Below are 11,850 nucleotides of genomic sequence, written 5' to 3' on the forward strand. Positions count from 1 at the left end.
CTGCTAAAGAATATTTATAATTTCCGATATTTTCAACTGTAAATAAAATTTACAGAGAAACAAAAATTGCTTATTGCATAATGATTTATTAAATATAATAAATTTTTAATTATAATTTCAAAAAAACTCTTGATTTAAATCTCAAAAATAGCTTGATATAAATTTTAATTTATTTAATATTATTCATTATCTATTACTCTATTATTTTCTATTATCCTATCCTTATTATTTCATAAGAATTAAATTTTTGGATTGAATAGTGCGCTTTTCTGATCTGCAACTTATACTATCGACTTTGATCGGTAATAACGTTCACCAGCTGTATTCTGTAGGTAAAGTTCTTTTCTATTCATTATTTTTTCAAAAAATTATTAAATTTGGCATTAAATCTATTTGAATAATTGTTGTACGATCAAAGTATATGTCAGCTACATTCCTTTCATGTACCCTTCATGATAGCCAGAGTTTCTGATCAGAAAGTTGGTGTAGATGAGTTGCGAACAACTTGATGACAAGTTATCGACAACTTTCATCTTGTGTATCGGTCGACTACAACTTGGCAACAAGTTACTTAGAAACTTATATTGTAGTAGCTAAATAAATATATATATATATATATATATATATATAAAATATATACTGCGTACATACAACGCTGTAATCTGTATAGATATAGACTTGCACGACCGGTTAAGGCCATGCTTCGAGGGTGCCCCCCACTTTTTTCCAAAAAATGTGGCGCCGCCTGGTGGCCGCCAGCCGCTCTAAAAAAAGTACTAGAGCTGCAAAACTTTAAAATTAAATTAAAATTATTTAAAGTAATAAAATGCAACATATGTTAATTTTTAAATGCATGAAAAAATTTATATATTTTTTTGAAATCATTAGCTAATACTACAAAAATCTAAAACCCGAGATTGAAAAATAATATATTCATTGACCTTGACCTGTCAATATCACATTTATTTTCTATAAGTAAGTAAAAAAAAATTATAATATTTATCAAAAAAAGGGCTTCGTACAAGCAATTTTATAAACTCGTAGAATATTAAAAAAATTACTTACAGTAATTATAAATACCCAGTCGAGCGTAGTTTCTTTAATAAATTTCAACACAATATTCGCCATTTAGTAACTTTTTATTTTGACAGATGTAAACATCAGGTCTGTATAATTTTTTGGGTGCACGCGAAGGTGCTTGAATATAGTAGCGGGAAAAAATAAATTTAATAAATTTATTCCTTTCAATCAGAGCAATAATAGAGTTCTATATATCATTACTTTATTTAATTTTATTAATAAATAAAAATTTTTTTGATTCAAAGTACTAAATTAAAAAAAAGGTATATATATGTAATCGAATGTGATTACACCTGACTAATTGTCAGACCAGTGACCATACACTGTAAAATATTACGGTGTAAAAATTAGACCCGGAGGACTTTACACGGTCGTGTAGTGTAAAATATCGGTGTAAAACTTCTCTCGGTGTAAATTTTCCATCCGTGTAATCATAACCCGGTGTAATCTACTTCTTTTACACCGTTCCATGTTACTCGGTGTATTTTTGTTGAGTGATCATATACATTTATTTCAATTATACATATACATATATACATAGGGGAGGGGGGGGGGGGGCAAAATGGGTCCCCTAAAATTTTGAAGATGAAAAGTATTTGGGTGGGGAGAGGGGCGAAATAAGCCACTGAGCCAAAAAGGGCCACTGAGGCAAAATGGGCCCCCCCCCCCATAATTTTGAAGATGAAATGCGTTTGGGTGGGGGGCGGGGCAAAATGGGACATTGAGGCAAAAAGGACCACTGAGGTAAAATGGGCACTGAGGCAAAATGGGCCCTACAAAATTTTGAAGACGAAATGTGTTTGGGTGGGGGGATGGGCAAAAATGGACATTGAGGCAAAAAGGGCTATTGAGGCAAAATGGGCTATTGAGGCAAAATGGTCCCCCAAAAATTTTAGCATGAAAAGTTTTGGGGGAAGGGGGGTAAAATGTGCTGACGGGCTTTAAAAACTGCATGCGCAGTTTATTTGAAACATGATATGTTATGGCGCGAAACATAAAACAAGCGAGAAACATACATTGAGTTTTGTTGGGGGCCCGTTTTACCCAACTTTTCAGGATTTTTTAATTTTGATAGACACAGCAAATTAACACCGAAAACTCAGCCGAAGAAAAAAAAGTGAAATAAGCTGAAAAACTCACATTATCAAAACTTTCTGAGGGGGGCCCATTTGCCCCACATTTTACGATTTTTTATTTTTAATAGACAGAACAAATTAAGGTCAAATACTTGGCAATGGAGTAAAAAAAAGTAAAACAAGTAAAAAAAAACTGAGGATTTGAAAATTTTTTTCCTAAGGGGCCCATTTTGCCCCTCCTCTTCCCCTGTATATATAATTCAAAGTCTTCCGGCCCATTTTACCCCCCGCCCCTAAAATTTTCATGCCAAAAATTTTTGGGGGACCACTTTGCCTCAGTGACCCATTTTGCCCCTCCCCACGCCCCGAATACTTCTCATGTTAATAATTTTTTGGGGACCAGTTTGCCTCAGTGGCTCATTTTACCTCAGTGTTCCATTTTGCCCCTACCCACGCTCCAAACACTTATCATGTTAATAATTTTTGGGGGACCATAGAGCCTCAGCGACTCATTTTTCCCCTCCCCACGCCCCGAATACTTCTCATGTTAATAATTTTTTGGGGACCAATTTGCCTCTCTGGCCCACTTTACCTCAGTATCCCATTTTGCCCCTCCCCACGCTCTAAACACTTTTCGTGTTAATAATTTTTGGGGGACCATTTTGCCTCAATGTCTCATTTTGCCCCGCCCCCACCCAAACGCATTTCATCTTCAAAATTATGGGGGGGGGGCCATTTTGCCTCAGTGGCCCATTTTACCTCAGTGGTCCTTTTTGCCTCAATGTCCCATTTTGCCCCGCCCCCCACCCAAACGCATTTCATCTTCAAAATTATGGGGGGGGGGCCCATTTTGCCTCAGTGGCCCTTTTTGGCTCAGTGGCTTATTTCGCCCCTCTCCCCACCCAAATACTTTTCATCTTCAAAATTTTAGGGGACCCATTTTGCCCCCCCCCTCCCCTATGTATATATGTATATGTATAATTGAAATAAATGTATATGATCACTCAACAAAAATACACCGAGTAACATGGAACGGTGTAAAAGAAGTAGATTACACCGGGTTATGATTACACGGATGGAAAATTTACACCGAGAGAAGTTTTACACCGATATTTTACACTACACGACCGTGTAAAGTCCTCCGGGTCTAATTTTTACACCGTAATATTTTACAGTGTATGGTCACTGGTCTGACAATTAGTCAGGTGTAATCACATTCGATTACATATATATACCTTTTTTTTAATTTAGTACTTTGAATCAAAAAAATTTTTATTTATTAATAAAATTAAATAAAGTAATGATATATAGAACTCTATTATTGCTCTGATTGAAAGGAATAAATTTATTAAATTTATTTTTTCCCGCTACTATATTCAAGCACCTTCGCGTGCACCCAAAAAATTATACAGACCTGATGTTTACATCTGTCAAAATAAAAAGTTACTAAATGGCGAATATTGTGTTGAAATTTATTAAAGAAACTACGCTCGACTGGGTATTTATAATTACTGTAAGTAATTTTTTTAATATTCTACGAGTTTATAAAATTGCTTGTACGAAGCCCTTTTTTTGATAAATATTATAATTTTTTTTTACTTACTTATAGAAAATAAATGTGATATTGACAGGTCAAGGTCAATGAATATATTATTTTTCAATCTCGGGTTTTAGATTTTTGTAGTATTAGCTAATGATTTCAAAAAAATATATAAATTTTTTCATGCATTTAAAAATTAACATATGTTGCATTTTATTACTTTAAATAATTTTAATTTAATTTTAAAGTTTTGCAGCTCTAGTACTTTTTTTAGAGCGGCTGGCGGCCACCAGGCGGCGCCACATTTTTTGGAAAAAAGTGGGGGGCACCCTCGAAGCATGGCCTTAAAGTCTAGTATGTTTTTAACCTTCATATGATTTGAATATAAGCTTTCAATTTTTTTAATCAAATTTTATTTTATTCCACTGTCTACGTGTACTTGAACGTGAAATATTTAACAAGAAATGTATGTAAAAATTTTTATTAATTTTCTTTGAATTAAAAATGTTTTACATTGTGAAAATTAATTAAATTGTTTTCAATTACTTTCATTTTTTATGTTATTAATATAATGTTTAAATGTGTGTTTTTTCATAACAGTATTAATTATTTTATTGGAAATATGATTTTATACATTTTTTAATCGTTATTCAGCAATCATGACAGACCAAGTGCAAAGTCCAAGTGGCGTACCGCATCTTGAAGTACTCGATCGTGTAAAAAATATTCCTGCTGTTCATACGGCAATTGAGAAAACTGGCTCAACTTACTCATATTTGAAAGGATCACATCAACTTATTAATTGGGCATTGAGTTATGCAGAAGCTGGATTGCACTTTGCAACAGCATCTGCAGCTCCAATTGCTGTTCCTCTTGCTAAAAAATTTGAGGGCCAAATTAATACGGTAGATCAGAAATTGTGTAAAGGGCTCGATATTGTCGTACAAACAGTTCCTATCTTTAACCAACCAACTCAAGAGGTAGTATTCGTTATTTTTTTTTTATTTTACTACGAGGTTAAATAGTTCATTAAGGGGGGGGGGGGGGGGGGGAGGTAGGGTTTTAAAGGCGAAAAAAAGCATATTATTGTGACTTTTTCCCGGCAAGATGAGTAATATAATTTCATTAAACTTAACCACATATTATTGTACAACTTTTAAAGAATATCAGAAAAAATTTTCAACGAAAAATATTGATTAATAAGCTGGTGACGTTGAATCTCCGGAGGCGCCTCGAAAAAAAGTCGTTTTACGGTGAATATCATAACTCGTTACCGGATCATCGGAAAAAAATAATTGATATGCATTTTTAAGTTGATGTATTTCTCGAGGTAACCATGAAGAGTTTTTTTTTTTTTTTTTTTTTTTCGATTTTTTGCAGCACTTGGAAGTGAAAAACGCGATACTAGCTCAGAAAATCGCGGTTAATTTGTTATTAAAAAAATGAAAAACAAAAAAAAACTCTTAGTAGTTACCTGTTGATTTATGTGAAGAAGTAATGTTCAAATTTTCAAAGGGATCGGTTCAGTACATTTTGAGTTATGATGTTCGCGGACTTTAAAAATAACGTTTTCGGGAAAATCCATTTAAAGTTTTTTATTCGTGAAAATTTGAAATAAACTATCAATCAAAGAATATGAATTTTTATACTTATATTGAGTCATCAGTTTACATCCTTCGAAAGACACACAGTCGGAGAAAGGGATTCGGAAGAACAAAGAAAATTGCAGCTGATTTCTACTAGGGGTATGTAGGGGCAGGTCGGGCAGGTATAAAAATCAGGTATACCGGCCGGTCATTTAAAACACTGTAACTCCGTTAGTTTTACTCGGATTGATTTAAAATTTGTACACAATATTCTTGACATATTGCTCATTCAGAAAAAAAATTGAAAAAAAAAATTTAAAAACCCTACCCCCTCCCCTTAAGAAAAAGAATCTAATAGTAATAATATTCTCTGGTAGATACGAATTACGTTACTTTACCGCAATGTACGGCAATACGTTAATTTTACAATATAATACGGTATTTTACAGTGAATTACGGCAAAATACGGCAATTTGCCGTAATTGGTGGCACTTTGACCGTAAGCACTGTATGTTTTTGTATCTTCACAGTGCAATACTTCACTTTAAGGTAAAATACCGCAGGCTTGCCGCAATTTTACGGTGAATTACCGTACTTTCTCCGTAGATTACTAGACTTTACCGCAAATGCCGTAATTCTTCCGAATACCGTAAATTACCGTAATTCGGATCCACCAGGGTTGATAGCATTTATACTAAAATTACTTTGTAAAGATTTATGATGCAGCGAGGAACGTCATGAATAGTTCTCTTCAACCAACAATTGATAAATTACTTGTAGCTAAAGAATCAGCAACACATCAAGCAAATGTAATAAAAAAAATAAGTGTCGATAAAGCCAATGAACTTTTGAATAACCATTATGGTGATTTGGCAGTACAGAGTATAGACAACACAAGCGTTCTCGTTAATAAATTGATCGATTATTATTTCCCTCCTATTGGAGAAGAAGAAACCCAACCAGGTAAACTATAGTTAAGTCTGCAAAAGAATGGGCTTTTTGTCCCACTATTTTTCTATAATTAAGTCATTACTGCGCATGCTCGTTAGTGCAAAGTCATGGACTTCATCATAATAGCGAAGTAGTAGGAGGAAAGCTCATTCTTTGGCAGACTTAAGGACGTTCTTGCGCGACTCGTGAGTCAAAAATGAGGGCTAACATTTTTAAATTTAATTCCAAGGCTATTAAATTTTTGAAAATATTTCAATTTTTAAATAATTTATCAATTTTTTTGAACTTTCAAAAATATTTATATAACAGTTGTTGTAAAAAATGTAAATTTCTCAATTAGACATTACTTCGACTTAAATTTTTTTTGTCATAATAAATTCAGCAGTATCGCCTTTTCTAAATCTCAATGTTTACATATGTATGTCAATTAATACACATCATGGATAATAAAAATAAGAATAATTATTATCATGTGAGAAATGATCATGTTTTTTTTTAAAGGAAATTTGTTTAAGGGCATTCTCAGACAGTGCCCCCCACTTTTTAAAAATATAAAATTACTTTCAACTGTCATAACCGTATTAAAATTTTATTAATTAATTAAAAAAGATCGATAACATACTTTGAAATTTTCAAGAACGATAATTATTGATTCGTTCGTGCCAAAAATATATAATTTTAATTTCCATCTAATAGTAAGTCTGACGCAAGAACGTCCTTAACTACATATTTTTTAGTTCTTATGAAACTGTTTTAACTCAATAATTTATAAAATTTATTGAGAACATATTGAGTTGAATATTTTTTCTATTTTTCATTCCTCATAACTTCATTTTGTACCGTAAAATAAATAATTATCTAATTATCATGTAAAGAAATCATTGTAATTTAAAAAATTCATTATTTCACAAACCATAAAAATTCGTGATAACTAGTAATTAAAACAATAAATTATTTTAATCCAGCTCCAGTATCAGCAGATGAAAATAAAGTGTTACACGCCGTGCAAACTATTGGTCAATTGTCATCTAAAACTGCCAATCGTATTTTTCATTCTGTCTCAGCTCAGTTAAAAACTATTCAAAAACAAGATGTAGCTACGTACATATCGAGCGTTGTTTCAATACTTCATTTGACTCATTTTCTCAATCTTGCAAAAGAAATTAGCAACCCGACTATATCTTCAGATAATGAAAATTGATTTACATTCAATTAAACTAATGATTTTTTTTTCTTCATTCTTTATATTCTACAATTTTATTCGTTAAAGCTGCCTTTTCAATTTTCTACTGTCGGAATTTTTTATAACGCCATGAGTAATACAATTATAAAAATATTATAATAAAGTAAGAAAAATGTTGAAAATTTATACTGTTATTAAAAATTGTTTTAGCATTGAAAAAGTAAAAAGTATGAAATGTGTACACTTACTCAAAATTTAGTTAAATATGATCATTCAAAACTGTCGGTTGAAATAAGATTGAAAGAAAAATATTGATGTAATGATTTTTATATAATTGTGTACTATATAAATATAATAGTTAAATATGAGAATAACCAATGAATCTTAATTTATAACATTTTTTTATATTAATATTTTTAATTACTAAATACACTATTAATTTAAACATAGGGTTATGAAAAAACTTTATATTGGAGATTTATCAAAGCCATAATTGGCATATTCACGATCAGTTTTAGTTTGATAATTAGGATATCCCGGAAAATCAGGAAGCACAATAGGTCTCGATTTGTCAAGTCTCCACCCACTTTTTGTCGTCCAGTCACCTTGATTGTATTTGAAATAGTAAACGGCTGAATAAAGAAACAAAATTCCAAAAAAAGATTTGCTAATTAAGTGTCGACAGAAATAGGCAACATCTGGACCATATTTTGGTAATAGGGCATTTTCAAGTTTGTCAAGAGGAGCACGATAAAATCTTCTGAGAGGATTGTAACGTTGTTTATAATACTCTGGATTGTATACAGGCTCATCTGGAGCTAGATGTTGATCTTTTAACCATTGAGCACGCCATGCTCGTTCTTCATCTGTCATGCCCAAAAGACGTTCTCGTTCACGAACCAAACGTCCAGCAATGGGCATGGGTTTCACCCCACTCGTTTGTGATTCAACACTCTTCATTGTTTGATTTATTTAAGACTGCTACGATTCCTAAAATTATAAATAGATAAACTTATTTCTTGTACTAATTCACTTAACTAATTAAAAAAAAATATTGAAAAATCCAAAAGTGCACACCTTAATCGCTTAATTTATTTAGTCATTAACTTTTTTTTTATAATTTCATAATATTATAATATGATTCGTTCTTGCGGCAATCGAAAGAGTTTGTTGGCCGTTAACTTTTTTGAAAATATCAGATCATTTGATCGAGTAGACTTAAAGGTGTTTGAGAATTACAAAAAAAAAAAAATTTTTTTTTCTAGTTTTTTTTAATTTCTCGGAAGCAATTCAAACGATTAACTCCGACATCTAATCAGAACTAGGACTCAATAAAACACGTTGATTGCCGCCTTAACCATCTCAATCGGCTTATTTGTTCGAGAGATATAGTCGGAAAAAGAAATGTTAAAAATCGGTTTTTTAGGAATATCATTGAAAGGTCTAAATCAAACATTTCCAAAGTTTAATCAGCTCTATAATTCAATGAAAAGTTCCGATTACCACCTCTAACATCAAAATCAATTTATTAGTTGAAAAGATATCGGCCTCGAAAAGTTAAAAAAATAACATTTTATGTAATTTTTCCCAAATAAATCATAATATAATGTACTATAATGTATTCAAAATCATACCAACTATTTGTCTTTATGATCTCTTTCGATCACCACGTAATGTAATGTAACTCATTCATCAGTTTATATAATATTCTCAATAAAAAAATTGAAAAAACACCGTTTTCAATATTTTTCTTGAATGTCTCATGTATTAACGCTTGATATGAATTAGAAATCATTTAAATTCTTACTTTGATCACTTGTATTGATTTCTGCCTGAATATAGTTTTTTCTTATTTAACATAATCGTGGAGGCAAGATAATAACTCTATTCTTTACTTCTTTATTCGTAAGTATCTCTATTATATACTAAATAGGTCTATTCCATAATAAATCTATACGTAAATAACACTATTCCTAAAAAACTCTCTTCTTAAATAATTATATTCCTAAAAAATATTTATTATTAATTTTTTCAATTCTTATATATCTTTATTCTTAAATAACTCTATTCGTCAATTTTACCATTCTTAAAATTTCTCTATTTTTAAATATCTCTATTCCTAAATATCTCTATTCGTTAATGTCTCTATTCCTTAATATCTTTCTTACACATAACGAATATACATTATAAGTTGCAATAAAAACGGATGTAAAATATATAAAAAAAATTTTTCTTCATATTGCAAGAACTGAAACAAACGAAAAATTATTTGAGCTGTACACTTGCTCCAGGCTGGATTACCAAGTGCTCTAGCTGTCATGGACGTCTAAGATGGCCAGCTCCTTCTTTTTTTTTGTTAAAAGAAAAAGTCGTTACTATTAAAAAATTAAACTATCAATTCAGAATATCAATAACTAATTAAGTATTATAAATATGTGTAATAAATTAAGTGTACAGCTCAATTAATTATTTCTGTTCCACAATTTTTTCTTTCAACATAAAAAAGGAGTAGCTGGCCATCTTAGACGTCAATGAAAGCTTGAGCACTTGGTACTCTAGCCTGGACCAAGAGCACAGTCCAAATAATTTATTTATTCCAGTATTATTTTTTTGTTAAGCAAGGAAAAGCTGGAGCTGGCAATCTTAGACGTCTATGACAGCTAGAGCACTTGGTAATCCAGCCTGGAGCAAGTGTACAGCTCAAATATTTTTTTTTTTGTTTCAGATCTTGCAATATGAAGAAAAATTTTTTTTATATATTTTACATTCGTTTTTATTGCAACCCTGGTGGAAATTTTTGTGACTTCTGTTTTAAAAACTTAATTCTAGAGTTCTCAAGACTTTTTCAGAGTTCTAAAGACTTTTTCAGACATAAGTCCGAAAAATTTTCACCAGGGAACTTATTATGTATATTCGCTATGTGTAAGAAAGATATTAAGGAATAGAGACATTTACGAATAGAGATATTTAGGATTAGAGATATTTAAGAATAGAAATATTTAGGAATAGATATATTTAAAAATAGAGAAATTTTAAGAATGGTAAAATTGACGAATAGTTATTTAAGAATAAAGATATATAAGAATTGAAAAAATTATGAATAAATATTTTTTAGGAATATATAATTATTTGAGAAGAGAGTTTTTTAGGAATAGTGTTATTTACGTATAAATTTATTATAGAATTGACCTATTTGGTATAGAGATATTTACGAATACAGAAGTAAAGAATAGAGTTATTATCTTGCCATCGTGGATAAATATTTAAAAAACGTTCATTCATTAATTATTTTCGATTCTGAAATTCCCAATTTCAACATAAAACGTCACTCTTTTGAGCTTGAAAAGCTCATAAAAAAACATTAGAGCAAGGGTGTTTTCGAGGTCGTAGAGCTAGTCATTAAAAACTACGAGGAAGTATTTTAAACAATTGATTACTTTTGAATCTTTCTAAATATCTCCATGAATCGAAATGTCTGTGTTATTTAGCTTTAAATAAATAATTTGAAAGTATTTGAAAACTGTAATATTTATGAATTTTCATGAATTTCCGTTTGAAACGTAATTCAATTATTATTGCGAGATTAAAGAGTATTTCAGTGTTTTTAAAAAATTTTATAATGTCGAATCGTCCCAAGTATTTCAACGACTAGAAAATTCCACTGCTACTTTGTGATTAAAAATTATCGTCAAGTATTTAGAGAATTGAATAACTTGTCTCCGAAAATTATTGAATAACGGGTGCAATTCTGAAATTTTCAAAAGGCTTTGAAGCTTGAAAATGAAGAGGATTTATAGATTATTGAAGAATTATTAAATTCCGAAATAAAAATATAATAAGTATTAAAAAAAAAAATTTAGTCTTTCCAAATCCTTTTTCTTAATCAGAGATATTCTGATTAATAAAACTAATGATTTAAAGTTTCTAAGTAAGCCATATGAATTAGTAAATAATAATATTAATTTTGATAAGAGAATGTGAATCTTCGACAATAACTTTTAAAATTTTCATAAATATTCACCATATCAACTACTCCAATCAACGAAATCAAGTAATCAAATTTAAATTAAAGTTCAAATATATTTAAAATATAGAAATATTACTAATATAGAAAAATCCATTACTGATGAAACTGTGAGGTTATGAAACATGTAATTTTAATTAAAAACGTATGAAAAAATAACATCATACAACAAGTAAGTATCAATGATGGAAATATAAAAGTTAATAAATAAATCAACACCTCTAAAATCATTTTACAAAATTTATTACGTACCGAAATCTTCGTAACAAGTTTTTCCTTTGTTAAATAACAATAAAAGTTTTTCACCTCTACTGGCTTCTAAATTAGTTGCTACTTGCTATATCCAGTATCCAACCCTGATAGCCACACTCTAAATATAATTAGTCAGTAAGTTCTGCAGTGAAAATTTA

General features: G+C 30.5%; 2 protein-coding genes across 3 annotated transcripts; one reads left to right on the forward strand and one right to left on the reverse strand.

Annotated features, from left to right (window-relative positions):
- The first annotated feature begins 4,001 nt into the window (after window positions 1-4,001).
- On the forward strand, window positions 4,002-7,795 carry LOC130665171 (lipid storage droplets surface-binding protein 2). 2 transcript variants are annotated; one of them, XM_057465465.1, is made up of 4 exons: window positions 4,002-4,162; window positions 4,351-4,676; window positions 5,996-6,245; window positions 7,199-7,770. In XM_057465465.1, the coding sequence occupies exons 2-4, from the start codon at window positions 4,356-4,358 to the stop codon at window positions 7,432-7,434; spliced, it is 807 nt and encodes a 268-aa protein (XP_057321448.1). In that variant the 5' UTR covers window positions 4,002-4,162; window positions 4,351-4,355; the 3' UTR covers window positions 7,435-7,770. The 2 variants fall into 2 exon arrangements, with proteins under 2 accessions (XP_057321448.1, XP_057321449.1); XM_057465466.1 differs by lacking the exon at window positions 4,002-4,162 and having other exon boundaries at window positions 7,199-7,795.
- LOC130665172 (uncharacterized) lies at window positions 7,728-11,850 on the reverse strand. The gene is made up of 2 exons (XM_057465467.1): window positions 11,693-11,850; window positions 7,728-8,406 (listed from the first exon to the last, which is right to left on the reverse strand). Exon 2 carries the CDS (start codon window positions 8,374-8,376, stop codon window positions 7,882-7,884), a length of 495 nt encoding a protein of 164 aa, XP_057321450.1. The 5' UTR covers window positions 8,377-8,406; window positions 11,693-11,850; the 3' UTR covers window positions 7,728-7,881.

This window comes from Microplitis mediator, chromosome 3 (assembly GCF_029852145.1).
Source record: "Microplitis mediator isolate UGA2020A chromosome 3, iyMicMedi2.1, whole genome shotgun sequence".
NCBI lineage: Eukaryota > Metazoa > Arthropoda > Insecta > Hymenoptera > Braconidae > Microplitis > Microplitis mediator.